At 41.2% G+C, this 17,453-nt stretch overlaps 2 protein-coding genes and 3 pseudogenes across 27 annotated transcripts in view; all 5 read left to right on the forward strand.

The window, feature by feature from the left end:
* LOC146392385 (protocadherin gamma-C5-like) overlaps nucleotides 1-17,453 on the forward strand; it is a 308,150-nt gene that overhangs the window by 126,269 nt on the left and 164,428 nt on the right. The gene's annotated exons all lie outside the window — the stretch shown is intronic.
* On the forward strand, nucleotides 15-2,723 carry LOC146392391 (protocadherin gamma-A3 pseudogene; annotated as a pseudogene).
* LOC146392392 (protocadherin gamma-A2-like) lies at nucleotides 3,079-6,708 on the forward strand. The gene has a single exon (XM_084947114.1). It carries the CDS (start codon nucleotides 3,432-3,434, stop codon nucleotides 5,889-5,891), a length of 2,460 nt encoding a protein of 819 aa, XP_084803240.1. The 5' UTR covers nucleotides 3,079-3,431; the 3' UTR covers nucleotides 5,892-6,708.
* Nucleotides 6,807-10,763, forward strand: LOC146392393 (protocadherin gamma-A11 pseudogene; annotated as a pseudogene).
* Nucleotides 14,071-17,443, forward strand: LOC146392394 (protocadherin gamma-A10 pseudogene; annotated as a pseudogene).

Consider the following 17,453-nt stretch of genomic DNA (forward strand, 5'->3'; position numbering starts at 1 on the left):
TTAACATGGTAGGTGGTCAGATTCGGTATTCTATACCTGAGGAGATGAAGAAAGGCTCTGTTATCGGTAATGTGGCGCAGGATCTTGGCTTGGATCTGAAAAGGCTCAGCTCAGGGCGGGCCCGTATCGTGACCGGAGAAAACGTTCACTACACCGAGCTGCAGAAAGACAAAGGGATTCTGGTCGTGAATGAGAGAATAGACCGAGAGCAGCTTTGTGGGGACGTAACGCCGTGTAGTCTCAGCTTTGAAATGATTTTGGAAAACCCGATGGAACTACACAGAATAACTGTCGAGGTTTTGGATATTAATGATCACGCACCTGTCTTCCCAAACAAAGATAAACCCATCAGTTTTGAAATAAGCGAATCAGCTGCAGTTGGAGTACGTTTCCCTCTGCAGAGCGCGGAGGATCTAGATGTAGGCCAAAGCGCTCTGCAAAATTATATTCTGTCCCCAAACGACAATTTTATATTGAAACAACATTCAAATCCAGATGGTGGAAAATATGTTGAAATGGTGCTCCAGAAACCTTTAGACAGAGAGCGACACCCGCATTTCTCTTTGAAATTAATCGCAGTTGATGGAGGAACACCGCAGAGATCTGGTACAGTAAATATAGATGTGACTGTGTTAGACGCCAACGACAACGATCCAGTTTTTAATCAATCAGTGTACAAAGCAGCTGTGTTGGAAAATACAAAAACGGGGACTAGTATCATTACAGTAAATGCCTCAGACGCAGACAGTGGATTAAATGGACACATTACATACAGTTTGTCCAAAATCAAAGGAAGTGTAGCAGAAATATTTACGATTGATGAAAACACGGGAACAATTTACGTATCTGGTCAGATAGATTATGAAAAATACCGAAAATACGAGTTGAGGGTAGAGGCAAAGGATCACGGTGGACTAACTGGGACAAGTAAAGTTATATTTGATGTTATTGACGTTAATGATAATGAACCTATTATACATGTAATGTCATTTTCTAGTCCCCTGTCAGAAGATTCCCGACCTGGTACAACAATTGCAATTTTGAATATAAAAGACGCAGATTCTGAGAGAAATGGGCAAATTAAATGTTCGATTGATGGTAAACTTCCCTTTAAAATTGAAACATCTCTGACCAACTATTACAATTTGGTCTCAGATCAACACTTTGACAGAGAATCCGTCTCAGAATATAACATAACAATTACAGCCACCGATTTTGGGTCTCCCCCTCTGTCTAGTTCAACAAAATTGCATTTAAAAATCTCTGACGTCAACGACAACGCACCATTATTTGCTAAAAACAGCTATACTGCTTATATCACAGAGAATAACTCTCCTGGATTTTCCATATTTACAGTGAGTGCGCAGGACTCTGATTGGAATCAAAACGCTAGAATCTCATATCTTTTAGAGGACACGCAGGTCAGTGGGAGTCCAGTTTCTACTTATGTGTCTTTAAACAGTGAAACTGGAGTTCTTAACGCGGTTCGCACCTTTGATTATGAGCAAATCAAACACCTTGCGTTAGTAATTAAAGCGCAAGATGGAGGCTCTCCTCCATTTAGCAGCAACGTGACTGTGAAAATAATGATCCAAGACCAGAACGACAACCCCCCACAGGTTCTGTACCCAGTCCAAACTGGTGGCTCTCTGGTGGCTGAAATGGTTCCTCGTTCAGCAGATGTGGGCTATCTGGTGACTAAAGTGGTGGCTGTTGATGTGGACTCTGGACAGAACGCCTGGCTCTCCTATAAACTACAGAAAGCCACAGACAGGGCGCTGTTTGAAGTGGGCTTACAGAATGGAGAAATCAGAACTATCCGCCAAGTCACTGATAAAGATGCTGTCAAACAAAGACTGACTGTTATAGTGGAGGACAACGGACAGCCCTCTCGTTCAGCTACAGTCATCGTTAATGTGGCGGTGGCGGACAGCTTCCCTGAAGTGCTGTCGGAGTTCACTGAGTTGACGCACGACAAGGAGTACAATGACAACCTGACTTTTTACTTAGTCTTGGCTCTGGCTGTAGTTTCCTTCCTCTTCATCACGTGTTTAGTGGTTATTATATCAGTCAAAATCTACAGGTGGAGACAGTCTCGCATCCTGTATCACTCCAACCTCCCTGTCATTCCATATTATCCACCACGTTACTCAGACACTTTGGGCACAGGGACTCTCCCCCATGTGTACAATTACGAGGTGTGCAGGACGACTGACTCCAGAAAGAGTGACTGTAAGTTCGGCAGAGCTGGTAGTCAGAACGTGCTGATAATGGACCCCAGTTTTACAGGAACGATGCAGCGGATACAGAGTGAAAAGAGCATCCTGGATGAACCAGACTCTCCTCTAGAGGTCAGTCAAAGAATATTTCTGTATTTATTCTCCTTCTTTGTTTGATTGCTCTGATAAAAAGCTTGGCAGCATTACACATTTCTCAGCACCAAGGACAGCGTCTCAGTTTTCCTCTGCATAACGGTAGGCCTACAAAGCTTCTGTAAAAGGTCTTACATAGTTAATTTTTAAAAGAAAGTTCTCCCTAAAAGTCCCTAATAGTTTCCAGTATTTCATATACTGAAGCTGTGCTGGAGAAAAGATTAATGATCATACTCCTAGTGTTTGTGCAATGTTTTGTGCTTGCTTATTGCATCCCCATAAGACGATAAAGAAGACATTGTCAAAGTAAAATACTAAAAAGAAGCAGAACTAAGTCAGCCACGTATTTCTGAAGAGCAACGTTATTTTCCTGAAGCTTTCAAAGAAACAAAAAAAAAAATGTTTTCTGTTACTCATCTCTACTTGCTTAACCTGTTTAATTATGCTGATATTGTTTTTACTCTTTCTAAGAATTTGAAGGCAGGGAATTATTTTAGTTTCTGGTTATCATGATCTTTCGACTGGTGTATCTATATTTCTTTTCTGAGAGTAGCAGTTCTATTCGAGTGATTTTGTTCCCCTGGTTCTCGGCACTGTTGTTCAGCTGGTAGATAATGTAATTAAAACTTCTGTTGTTTGTGGTAGATTGTTCTCAATTTAACTTTTCCACACTTTTCCACTCACTATTAGTTGTATACACTCTTCAGTGAAAAATTATTTTATTAATGAAAGTAATTTCATATTGATCCCCACGGCCTAGATCGTTGTCACAAAGATTCAAGTCTCGTGTGATTTCTACCTTTTAGACTCTAAGGGACGCTGTTGGCCGCTGAAATATTTTCTCTGTTATGTTGTCATTCAGTCCATCCTCTCAGAAATCACACGGTGAGGACGGCTATCTGTGTTTTGCCGAGGGTTCATGTGAACGAAGTCTCACAGATTTCCGTTTAACGCTTGAGAACAATTTTATAAGCCAACCAGCTGCTGGTATACTAGGGTCTTTTTGTTACTGCCTAAAGAGACAAAATTTTCTTTCTTTGTATCTTTTTTGTCTGAGTAATGGCGACTGTAAGACGTCTACATTACATATCACCAGGATGGCGATCATTTTGTGGAGTACGACGTCGCATAGGATCGCTTCTGTTGCTGCTTCTTGCGGTTAACGTGGTAGGTGGTCAGATTCGGTATTCTATACCTGAGGAGATGAAGAAAGGCTCTGTTATCGGTAATGTGGCGCAGGATCTTGGCTTGGATCTGAAAAGGCTCCGCTCAGGGCGGGCCCGTATCGTGACCGGAGAAAACGTTCACTACACCGAGCTGCAGAAAGACAAAGGGATTCTGGTCGTGAATGAGAGAATAGACCGAGAGCAGCTTTGTGGGGACGTAACGCCGTGTAGTTTCAGCTTTGAAATAATTTTGGAAAACCCGATGGAACTACACAGAATAACTGTCGAGGTTTTGGATATAAATGATCACGAACCTGTCTTCCCAAACAAAGATAAACCCATCAGTTTTGAAATAAGCGAATCAGCTGCAGTTGGAGTTCGTTTCCCTCTGCAGGGCGCGGAGGATCTAGATGTAGGCCAAAGCGCTCTGCAAAATTATATTCTGTCCCCAAACGACAATTTTATATTGAAACAACATTCAAATCCAGATGGTGGAAAATATGTTGAAATGGTGCTCCAGAAACCTTTAGACAGAGAGCGACACCCGCATTTCTCTTTGAAATTAATCGCAGTTGATGGAGGAACACCGCAGAGATCTGGTACAGTAAATATAGATGTGACTGTGTTAGACGCCAACGACAATATTCCAGTTTTTAATCAATCAGCGTACAAAGCATCTGTTTTGGAAAACACAAAAACAGGGACTAGTATCATTACAGTAAATGCCACAGACGCAGACAGTGGATCATATGGACACATTACATACAGTTTGTCCAAAATGAAAGGAAGTGTAGCAGAAATATTTACGATTGATGAAAACACGGGAACAATTTACGTATCTGGTCAGATAGATTATGAAAAATACCGAAAATACGAGTTGAGGGTAGAGGCAAAGGATCACGGTGGACTAACTGGGACAAGTAAAGTTATATTTGATGTTATTGACGTTAATGATAATGAACCTATTATACATGTAATGTCATTTTCTAGTCCCCTGTCAGAGGATGCAATTCCAGGGACAACAATTGCAATTTTGAATATAAAAGACGCAGATTCTGAGAGAAATGGGCAAATTAAATGTTCGATTGATGGTAAACTTCCCTTTAAAATTCAAACATCTCTGACCAACTATTACAATTTGGTCTCAGATCAACACTTTGACAGAGAATCCGTCTCAGAATATAACATAACAATTACAGCCACCGATTTTGGGTCTCCCCCTCTGTCTAGTTCAACAAAATTGCATCTAAAAATTTCTGACGTCAACGACAACGCACCATTATTTGCTAAAAACAGCTATACTGCTTATATCACAGAGAATAACTCTCCTGGATTTTCCATATTTACTGTGAGTGCGCGGGACTCTGATTGGAATCAAAATGCTAGAATCTCATATCTTTTAGAGGAAAAACAGGTTAGTGGGAGTCCAGTTTCTACTTATGTGTCTTTAAACAGTGAAGCTGGGGTTCTTAACGCGGTTCGCACCTTTGATTATGAGCAAATCAAACAGTTTGAGTTAGTAATTAAAGCGCAAGATGGAGGCTCTCCTCCACTTAGCAGCAACGTGACTGTGAAAATAATGATCCGGGACCAGAACGACAACCCCCCTCAGGTTCTGTACCCAGTCCAGACTGGTGGCTCTCTGGTGGCTGAAATGGTGCCTCGTTCAGCAGATGTGGGCTATCTGGTGACTAAAGTGGTGGCTGTTGATGTGGACTCTGGACAGAATGCCTGGCTCTCCTATAAACTGCTGAAAGCCACAGACAGGGCGCTGTTTGAAGTGGGCTTACAGAATGGAGAAATCAGAACTATCCGCCAAGTCACTGATAAAGATGCTGTCAAACAAAGACTGACTGTTATAGTGGAGGACAACGGGCAGCCCTCTCATTCTGCTACAGTCATTGTTAACGTGGCGGTGGCGGACAGCTTCCCTGAAGTGCTGTCGGAGTTCACTGAGTTGACGCACGACAAGGAGTACAATGACAACCTGACTTTTTACTTAGTCTTGGCTCTGGCTGTAGTTTCCTTCTTCTTCATCACGTGTTTAGTGGTTATTATATCAGTCAAAATCTACAGGTGGAGACAGTCTCGCATCCTGTATCACTCCAACCTGCCTGTCATTCCATATTATCCACCACGTTACTCAGACACTTTGGGCACAGGGACTCTGCCACACGTGTACAATTACGAGGTGTGCAGGACGACTGACTCCAGAAAAAGTGACTGTAAGTTCGGCAGAGCTGGTAGTCAGAACGTGCTGATAATGGACCCCAGCTCTACAGGAACGATGCAGCGGATACAGAGTGAAAAGAGCATCCTGGATGAACCAGACTCTCCTCTAGAGGTCAGTTAGAGGATATTTCTATATTTATTCTCGTTCTTTACTTAATTACTCTGATGAAAAGCTTCCCAGCATTATACATTTCTCAGCACCAAGGACAGCGTCTCAGTTTTCTCCTGCATATAGGCAGGCCTATAAAGCTTCTGTAAAAGGTCTTACGTATTTACTTTTTAAAGGAATGTCCTCTTATAAAGTGACTGATAGTTTCCAGTTGTTTTTTATATCCAAACGTCTTTGTTTATAGAGTATTGATGATCACACTCCAAGTTTTTGTGCAATGTTTCCTGGCAGTGTTTTACCATTCTCTTGCCATAGTTATGAAGATATTTCAAGGGGAGCCTGGAAAGCTAAATTATTAAGACAAATTAGCAAGAAGGTATGCGTTTCTTAAAAGCATTCTTACTTTCTCTTGGAGTCCATATGCTCATCCAATGTCTATTCAATTACTCGACTCTTTCATACCCACTTATTTTATAGTTATGCTTTCGATGCTGCCTGAGTCACCGTAAGACTTTGCATTCACTGAATGATGTCAGAATCAGATAATCATTACATTAGGACTTATAAATCTATAGTTTCCTCTAAGGCAACACTTCTATTTAATTTCATTTTCTTTTGTTCTGTTGTTTTTTTTTCCTGTCTGAGTCACGGTATTGTTGGTCTGGCGTTTAAAAATTATTTTGAAACTTCGGTTTCTGTTAAGTCGTTCGTTTCAAATTCTCTTAGTATTTCTGTTGTTTTTGTTTTTGTTGTTGGTATAGTTGTTGTTATCTACATATATTGTTTCTTCGGAAATGTCTTCATTAAGCAGAATGGTGACAATACAATCAATTAAATATGGTCGTCCCCCCCCCCCCCCCCCCACACACACACACACACACACACACACACACACACACACACACACACACTTAGAGTTATAACAGTTGTTGAATACTCATTTGTCAAATCTCGTATGATTTTCACCTTTTAGACTCTAAGGGACGCTGTTGGCCAGTAAAATATTTTTTATCTTACGTTGCCATTTAGTTCATCCCCCCAGTAGTCATGCATTGAAGAGGGCGCTCTGTGTTTTGTCGATAGATCGTATGAACAAGGTCTCACAGACTTCCATTTACAGCTTGAATTAAATGTAACGTGGCCGCTGATATACCGGGAGCCTTTTTGTTTTCTAATTCCTAAGGAGATATATCTTTTTTCAAGTTTTGTTTTTCTTTTTTTGTCTGAGTGATGGCGACTGTAAGGCGTCAAACCCGCGTCCCATCAGAATGGGAATCATTTTGTGGAGTACGACGTCGCATAGGAATGCTTCTGTTGCTGCTTCTTGTTGTTAACGTGGTAGGTGGTCAGATTCGGTATTCTATACCTGAGGAGATGAAGAAAGGCTCTGTTATCGGTAATGTGGCGCAGGATCTTGGCTTGGATCTGAAAAGGCTCCGCTCAGGGCGGGCCCGTATCGTGACCGGAGAAAACGTTCACTACACCGAGCTGCAGACAGACAAAGGGATTCTGGTCGTGAATGAGAGAATAGACCGAGAGCAGCTTTGTGGGGACGTAACGCCGTGTAGTTTCAGCTTTGAAATGATTTTGGAAAACCCGATGGAACTACATAGAATAACTGTCGAGGTTTTGGATATAAATGATCACGCACCTGTCTTCCCAAACAAAGATAAACCCATCAGTTTTGAAATAAGCGAATCAGCTGCAGTTGGAGTACGTTTCCCTCTGCAGAGCGCGCAGGATCTAGATGTAAGCCGAAACGCACTACAAAATTATATTCTGTCCCCAAACGACAATTTTATATTGAAACAACATTCAAATCCAGATGGAAGAAAATATGTTGAAATGGTGCTCCAGAAACCTTTAGACAGAGAGCGACACCCGCATTTCTCTTTGAAATTAATCGCAGTTGATGGAGGAACACCGCAGAGATCTGGTACAGTAAATATAGATGTGACTGTGTTAGACGCCAACGACAATATTCCAGTTTTTAATCAATCAGTGTACAAAGCAGCTGTGTTGGAAAACACGAAAACGGGGACTAGTATCATTACAGTAAATGCCACAGACGCAGATAGTGGATTAAATGGACACATTACATACAGTTTATCCGAAATGAAAGAAAGTGCAGCGGACATATTTAGAATTAATGAAAACACCGGAATAATTTACGTGTCTGGTCAGATTGACTACGAGAAAGACAAAAAATACGAGTTGAGGGTAGAGGCAAAGGATCACGGTGGACTAACTGGGACAAGTAAAGTTATATTTGATGTTATTGATGTTAATGATAATGCTCCTATTATAAATGTAATGTCATTTTCTAGTCCCCTGTCAGAAGATTCCCGACCTGGTACAACAATTGCAATTTTGAATATAAAAGACGCAGATTCTGAGAGAAATGGGCAAATTAAATGTTCGATTGATGGTAAACTTCCCTTTAAAATCGAATCATCTCTGACAAATTATTACAATTTGGTCTCAGATCAACACTTTGACAGAGAATCCGTCTCAGAATATAACATAACAATTACAGCCACCGATTTTGGGTCTCCCCCTCTGTCTAGTTCAACAAAATTGCATCTAAAAATCTCTGACGTCAACGACAACGCACCATTATTTGATAAAAACAGCTATACTGCTTATATCACAGAGAATAACTCTCCTGGATTTTCCATATTTACTGTGAATGCACGAGACTCTGATTGGAATCAAAACGCTAGAATCTCATATCTTTTAGAGGATACACAGGTCAGCGGGAGTCCAGTTTCTACGTATGTGTCTTTAAACTCTGAAACTGGAGTTCTTAACGCGGTTCGCACCTTTGATTATGAGCAAATCAGACAGTTTGAGTTAGTAATTAAAGCGCAAGATGGAGGCTCTCCTCCACTCAGTAGCAACGTGACTGTGAAAATAATGATCCAGGATCAGAACGACAACCCCCCACAGGTTCTTTACCCAGTCCAGACTGGTGGCTCTCTGGTGGCTGAAATGGTACCTCGTTCAGCAGATGTGGGCTATCTGGTGACTAAAGTGGTGGCTGTTGATGTGGACTCTGGACAGAACGCTTGGCTCTCCTATAAACTGCAGAAAGCCACAGACAGGGCGCTGTTTGAAGTGGGCTTACAGAATGGAGAAATCAGAACTATCCGCCAAGTCACGGATAAAGATGCTGTCAAACAAAGACTGACTGTTATAGTGGAGGACAACGGACAGCCCTCTCGTTCAGCTACAGTCATTGTTAACGTGGCGGTGGCGGACAGCTTCCCTGAAGTGCTGTCGGAGTTCACTGAGTTGACCCACGACAAGGAGTACAATGACAACCTGACTTTTTACTTAGTCTTGGCTCTGGCTGTAGTTTCCTTCCTCTTCATCACGTGTTTAGTGGTTATTATATCAGTCAAAATCTACAGGTGGAGACAGTCTCGCATCCTGTATCACTCCAACCTGCCTGTCATTCCATATTATCCACCACGTTACTCAGACACTTTGGGGACAGGGACTCTGCCACACGTGTACAATTACGAGGTGTGCAGGACGACTGACTCCAGAAAGAGTGACTGTAAGTTCGGCAGAGCTGGTAGTCAGAACGTGCTGATAATGGACCCCAGTTCTACAGGAACGATGCAGCGGATACAGAGTGAAAAGAGCATCCTGGATGAACCAGACTCTCCTCTAGAGGTCAGTTAGAGGATATTTGTATATTTATTCTCGTTCTTTATTTAATTACTCTGATGAAAGGCTTCGCAGCATTACACATTTCTCAGCACCAAGGACAGCGTCTCAGTTTTCCTCTGCATAAAGGTAGGCGTATGTAGCTCCTGTAAAAGGTCTTATATAGTTACTTTTTAAAGGAATGTCTCCTTATAAAGTCCCCAATAGTTTCCAGTTGTTTTTTATATCCAAATGTCTTTGTTTATAGAGTATTGATGATCACACTCCAAGTTTTTGTGCTATTTTTCCTGGCAGTGTTTTACTTGCTTACCATTCGCTTGCCATAGTTATGAAGATATTTCAAAGGGACCCTGGAAAGGTAAAATATTAACACAAAGTAGAAAGACGGTATGTGTTTCTTAAAAGCATTCTTACTTTCTTGTTTAGTCCATATGCTCATCCAATGTCTATTCAATTACTCGACTCTTTCGTACCGACTTATTTTACAGTGCTTATGCTTTCGATGCTGCCTGAGTCGCCGTAAGACTTTGCATTCACTGAATTATGTCACAATCAGAGAATCATTACATTAGGACTGATATATCTATAGTTTCCTCTAAGGCAACACTTCTATTTAATTTAAGTTGCTTTTGTCTTTGTTTTTCCTGTGTGAGTCACGGTAGTGTTGGTCTGGCGTTTAAAAATTCTTTTGAAACTGCGGTTTCTGTTAGGTCTGTCGTTTCAAATTCTCTTAGTATTTTGTTGTCGTTGTTAGCTATATATATTCTTACTTGAAAAATGTCTTCATTAAGCAGAATGGTGACAATAAAAGAAATGAAACATGCCCCCCCTCACCACACACACACACACACACACACACACACACACACACACACACACACACACTTAGAGTTATAACATCTGTACAATACTCATTTGTATAATCTCGTATGATTTCCACCTTTTAGACTCTAAGGGACGCTGTTGGCCAGTAAAATATTTTCGATCTTGCGTTGCCATTTAGTTCATCCCCCCAGTAATCATGCAGTGAAGTGGGCGCTCTGTGTTTTGTCGATAGATCGTATGAACAAGGTCTCACAGACTTCCATTTACAGCTTGAATTAAATGTAACGTGGCCGCTGATATACCGGGAGCCTTTTTGTTTTCTAATTCCTAAGGAGATATATCTTTTTTCAAGTTTTGTTTTTCTTTTTTTGTCTGAGTGATGGCGACTGTAAGGCGTCAAACCCGCGTCCCATCAGAATGGGAATCATTTTGTGGAGTACGACGTCGCATAGGATCGCTTCTGTTGCTGCTTCTTGCTGTTAACATGGTAGGTGGTCAGATTCGGTATTCTATACCTGAGGAGATGAAGAAAGGCTCTGTTATCGGTAATGTGGCGCAGAATCTTGGCTTGGATCTGAAAAGGCTCCACTCAGGGCGCGCCCGTATCGTGACCGGAGAAAATGTTCACTACACCGAGCTGCAGAAAGACAAAGGGATTCTGGTCGTGAATGAGAGAATAGACCGAGAGCAGCTTTGTGGGGACGTAACGCCGTGTAGTTTCAGCTTTGAAATGATTTTGGAAAACCCGATGGAACTGCACAGAATAACTGTCGAGGTTTTGGATATAAATGATCACGCACCTGTCTTCCCAAACAAAGATAAACCCATCAGTTTTGAAATAAGCGAATCAGCTGCGGTTGAAGTACGTTTTCCTCTGCAGAGCGCGCAGGATCTAGATGTAGGCCAAAACGCGCTGAAAAATTATATTCTGTCCCCAAACGACAATTTTATATTGAAACAACATTCAAATCCAGATGGTGGTAAATATGTTGAAATGGTGCTCCAGAAACCTTTAGACAGAGAGCGACACCCGCATTTCTCTTTGAAATTAATCGCAGTTGATGGAGGAACACCGCAGAGATCTGGTACAGTAAATATAGATGTGACTGTGTTAGACGCCAACGACAATATTCCAGTTTTTAATCAATCAGTGTACAAAGCAGCTGTCTTGGAAAATACAAAAACAGGGACTAGTATCATTACAGTAAATGCAACAGACGCAGACAGTGGATTAAATGGACACATTACATACAGTTTATCCGAAATGAAAGAAAGTGCATTGGATATATTTAGAATTGATGAAAACACCGGAACAATTTACGTGTCTGGTCAGATTGACTACGAGAAAGGAAAAAAATACGAGTTGAGGGTAGAGGCAAAGGATCACGGTGGACTTACTGGGACAAGTAAAGTTATATTTGATGTTATTGATGTTAATGATAATGCTCCTATTATAAATGTAATGTCATTTTCTAGTCCCCTGTCAGAAGATTCCAGACCTGGTACAACTATTGCAATTTTGAATATAAAAGACGCAGATTCTGAGAGAAATGGGCAAATTAAATGTTCGATTGATGGTAAACTTCCCTTTAAAGTCGAATCATCTCTGACCAACTATTACAATTTGGTCTCAGATCAACACTTTGACAGAGAATCCATCTCAGAATATAACATAACAATTACAGCCACCGATTTTGGGTCTCCCCCTCTGTCTAGTTCAACAAAATTGCATCTAAAAATCTCTGACGTCAACGACAACGCACCATTATTTGATAAAAACAGCTATACTGCTTATATCACAGAGAATAACTCTCCTGGATTTTCCATATTTACTGTGAGTGCGCGGGACTCTGATTGGAATCAAAACGCTAGAATCTCATATCTTTTAGAGGACACACAGGTCAGCGGGATTCAAGTTTCTACTTCTGTGTCTTTAAACTCTGAAACTGGAGTTCTTAGTGCGGTTCGCACCTTTGATTATGAGCAAATCAGACAGTTTGAGTTAGTAATTAAAGCACAAGATGGAGGCTCTCCTCCACTCAGCAGCAACGTGGCTGTGAAAATAATGATCCAAGACCAGAACGACAACCCCCCACAGGTTCTGTACCCAGTCCAGACTGGTGGCTCTCTGGTGGCTGAAATGGTGCCTCGTTCAGCAGATGTGGGCTATCTGGTGACTAAAGTGGTGGCTGTTGATGTGGACTCTGGACAGAATGCCTGGCTCTCCTATAAACTGCAGAAAGCCACAGACAGGGCGCTGTTTGAAGTGGGCTTACAGAATGGAGAAATCAGAACTATCCGCCAAGTCACTGATAAAGATGCTGTCAAACAAAGACTGACTGTTATAGTGGAGGACAACGGGCAGCCCTCTCGTTCAGCTACAGTCATTGTTAACGTGGCGGTGGCGGACAGCTTCCCTGAAGTGCTGTCGGAGTTCACTGAGTTAACGCACGACAAGGAGTACAATGACAACCTGACTTTTTACTTAGTCTTGGCTCTGGCTGTAGTTTCCTTCCTCTTCATCACGTGTTTAGTGGTTATCATATCAGTCAAAATCTACAGGTGGAGACAGTCTCGCATCCTGTATCACTCCAACCTCCCTGTCATTCCATATTATCCACCACGTTACTCAGACACTTTGGGGACAGGGACTCTGCCACATGTATATAATTACGAGGTGTGCAGGACGACTGACTCCAGAAAGAGTGACATGAAATATATGCAACCGATGAGTCAAAGTTTAGTGAGTGTGGATGGAGCTGTAGACAATGTACCGCAAGTGGACAAGCAACTGTCAGGCAACTGTTCCCAAATGCCTACTTTGGTGAGTGATAATCTAATCTTTTCTGTTCCATTTTCCCGTGCTCAGCACGCACCTTTAACCTTCTAATACCCGAACTCATTCATGGCATGCATGTTTAATTTCTATTTGAGCTGATTGGGACCAAAGAATCATGTTTTTACATGATGTAGTTTCTAAGAAAAATGATATCCACTTACGAGGACATTCATTTTAAATTTCGGTAGAACACTATAAAGTCATAATTGAGTAATGTGCAAAACTCTTTATTTGGTGTCTGAACACAGCAGTATTTTTCCTGAGTACAAAAACAAAATGAGAAACAACAATTGTGCCCCTTTGAGCAATATAGCTCACTGGAAGTGCTGTTAACAGTTGCAGGAAGACGTATGTCTGTAACAAAGTATGGATAAAGATATCTGACCCTTGTAGAGGAAAATTTAGTATTGTGGTCTAGACAACCCAAAATGTGATGTTCACATATATAGACGCCAGGTCCTAGGAGGTTAAATTTTGGTGAAAGTTTATCAAAAGCCACTTAGTGTAGCTTTCTGCCTTTGTTCCCCCCATAATATTCTCTGATTTCTAACTGATTTTTATATTTCTTTTAAACCACCATGAGCAACATCTTTATTGCACCTTTGTATTGCTTTGATGTTCTACATTTTTGTGGTATTTATATCTCTGTTTGACTGCGCAGACTTATTTTAACCTTTCTTTATTAAAGCATACTCAAAATCTCATCTTTTTCAAGGTTTTGAATGTATTATACTTTCATCTATATATTCTGACTTATTAAATATAATAACAACATAATTGCACCAGTAGCAGTTCTACTCATTTATTATTTTTGTATTTAAGAATAATATAAGAATCATCATTTAAAGTTCACCTTATTATACATTTTTTTAAGTATTATTGTTTGCAGAAGAATTTGCTTTGTATTACTCGGTGTTACTGACTATGGACTCTAAGGGACGCTGTTGGTTAACTCACATATTTTGTAACCTATTATGTCAGGATCCTCTCCCTTTTCTCCCTGCTTCCAAAAGAAAGGGTGTTAACGTTCATTATATAGGTGGCAGTGGAATAGAATAGATGTATTTCATTTTACATTGACTGAATGAAAAAAAGAACTTTTAGGCTGTCTTTGCATATTCAGTTCTTTTTTCCTGAATAAGAATCGTACCAAGATCGATTTCTTTTAATATGGATTGTGGATATAAAACCTACGCCCTGTGTGTAAAATGGCGCTTTTCCTGCAAAGGCAATTGGCAGATTCTGTTCTTCATGTTTTGTATGATCCATGTGGTCACTGGACATATTCGATACTCTATCCCAGAGGAGATGAAGAAAGGCTCGCTCATCGGTAATGTAGCACAGGACCTTGGTTTGGATCTCAAAAGGCTCCGTTCGGGTCGGCCCCGTATCGCGACTGGCGACAGCATCCAGTACACCGAGCTGCAGACAGACAAAGGGGTTTTAGTCGTCAAAGAGAGAATAGACCGAGAGCAGCTGTGTGGAGACACAACCCCGTGCAGTTTCAGCTTTGAAGTGATTTTAGAAAATCCTATGGAGCTACATCAAATCACAGTTGAAATAACGGATATAAACGACCATTCGCCAACCTTCAAACGAAAGAGCATCAATTTTGAAATCAGCGAATCAGCCAGTACCGGCGCTCGTTTCCCTTTGACGATGGCAGAAGATCCAGACGTGGGTGTTAACGGACTTAGAGAATATTTTCTGGCCGACAATGACAATTTTGTTCTTAAACAAAACTCGAATGCAGACGGGAAGAAATACGCAGAGATGGTGCTTCAGAAGCCGCTGGACAGGGAGACAAATCCTAGTCTGTCTCTAAAGCTAATAGCTGTAGATGGTGGGACTCCGCAGAAATCTGGTACAGTAAATATCGATATAACTGTTCTCGATGCAAATGATAATGCTCCAGTATTCAATCAATCTGTGTATAAAGCCACAGTCATGGAAAATTCTCCCACAGATACTTACGTTATCACTGTTAATGCCAGTGACGCAGATTTTGGATCAAACGCTATCGCAACTTATATTTTTTCAGATCTCAACAGTGGTCTCAATGATGTATTCATAATTGACGAAAAAACTGGTGTCATTTCAATAACGGGCTCTACTGATTATGAAAAAAACAAAAAGTACGAACTTCGAATCGAGGCAAAAGATCAGGGAGGTTTAACAGATTCAAGCAAAGTGATAATTGAAGTAACTGATGTTAATGATAACGCTCCTATCATAAACGTTATGTCATTCACTAGTCCCGTGTCCGAGGACTCTCCTGCTGGTACCACTATTGGCATCATAAATGTAAAAGATCTGGACTCGGGTGATAACGGACAAGTAAACTGTAGAATAGAACAAAACGCGCCTTTCAAAATTAAATCTAATTTAAGAAATTACTATACGTTAGTAACAGATACTGTATTAGATCGTGAAAGCGTTTCAGAATATAACATCACAGTTGTTGCGACAGATGCAGGAATACCTCCTCTTTCAACAAAAAGAACCTTTCATTTAAAGGTCTCTGACGTGAACGATAATGCTCCAGTATTTTCTCAAAGTGTTTACAAATCGTTTATCATAGAGAATAACTCTCCAGGCATTTCTGTTCTCACTCTCGGGGCAAAAGATCCAGATGAAAACCAAAACGCCCGGATATCTTATATACTGGAGAACACTAATATTGGTGGAGCTCCAGTTTCTGAATATGTTTCAGTAAATGCAGAAAGCGGAGTCGTGCACGCTGTGCGCTCCTTTGATTATGAACAAATCAAACAGCTGTTTTTTATTGTCAAGGCGCAAGATGGAGGCTCACCTCCTCTCAGTAACAATGTGACTGTGAAACTGATAGTTCAAGACCAGAACGACAACCCCCCTCAGGTTCTGTACCCAGTCCAGACTGGTGGCTCTCTGGTGGCTGAAATGGTGCCTCGTTCAGCAGATGTGGGCTATCTGGTGACTAAAGTGGTGGCTGTTGATGTGGACTCTGGACAGAATGCCTGGCTCTCCTATAAACTGCAGAAAGCCACAGACAGGGCGCTGTTTGAAGTGGGCTTACAGAATGGAGAAATCAGAACTATCCGCCAAGTCACTGATAAAGATGCTGTCAAACAAAGACTGACTGTTATAGTGGAGGACAACGGGCAGCCCTCTCGTTCGGCTACAGTCGTTGTTAACGTGGCGGTGGCGGACAGCTTCCCTGAAGTGCTGTCGGAGTTCACTGAGTTGACGCACGACAAGGAGTACAATGACAACCTGACTTTTTACTTAGTCTTGGCTCTGGCTGTAGTTTCCTTCCTCTTCATCACGTGTTTAGTGGTTATTATATCAGTCAAAATCTACAGGTGGAGACAGTCTCGCATCTTGTATCACTCCAACCTGCCTGTGATTCCATATTATCCACCACGTTACTCAGACACTTTGGGGACAGGGACTCTTCCACATGTGTACAATTACGAGGTGTGCAGGACGACTGACTCCAGAAAGAGTGACTGTAAGTTCGGCAGAGCTGGTAGTCAGAACGTGCTGATAATGGACCCCAACTCTACAGGAACGATGCAGCGGATACAGAGTGAAAAGAGCATCCTGGATGAACCAGACTCTCCTCTAGAGGTCAGTTAGAGGATATTTCTATATTTATTCTCGTTCTTTACTTAATTACTCTGATAAAAAGCTTCCCAGCAGTATACATTTCTCAGCACCAAGGACAGCGTCTCAGTTTTCCCCTGCATATAGGTAGGCCTTCAAAGCTTCTGTAAAAGGTCTTACATGGTTACTTTTTAAAGGAATGTCCTCTTATAAAGTGACTGATAGTTTCCAGTTGTTTTCTATATCCAAATGTCTTTGTTTATAGAGTATTGATGATCACACTCCAAGTTTTTGTGCAATGTTTCCTGGCAGTGTTTTACTTGCTTACCATTCGCTTGCCATAGTTATGAAGATATTTCAAAGGGACCCTGGAAAGGTAAAATATTAACAAAAGTAGAAAGAAGGTATGTGTTTCTTAAAAGCATTCTTTCTTTCTTGTGGAGTCCATATGCTCATCCAATGTCTATTCAATTACTCGACTCTTTCATACCCACTTATTTTATAGTACTTATGCTTTCGATGCTGCCTGAGTCACCGTAAGACTTTGCATTCACTGAATGATGTCAGAATCAGATAATCATTACATTAGGACTTATACATCTATAGTTTCCTCTAAGGCAACACTTCTATTTAATTTCACTTTCTTTTGT

This window comes from Perissodus microlepis, chromosome 2 (genome assembly GCF_051167445.1).
Source record: "Perissodus microlepis isolate ML-2025 ecotype Zambia chromosome 2, ASM5116744v1, whole genome shotgun sequence".
Lineage (NCBI taxonomy): Eukaryota > Metazoa > Chordata > Actinopteri > Cichliformes > Cichlidae > Perissodus > Perissodus microlepis.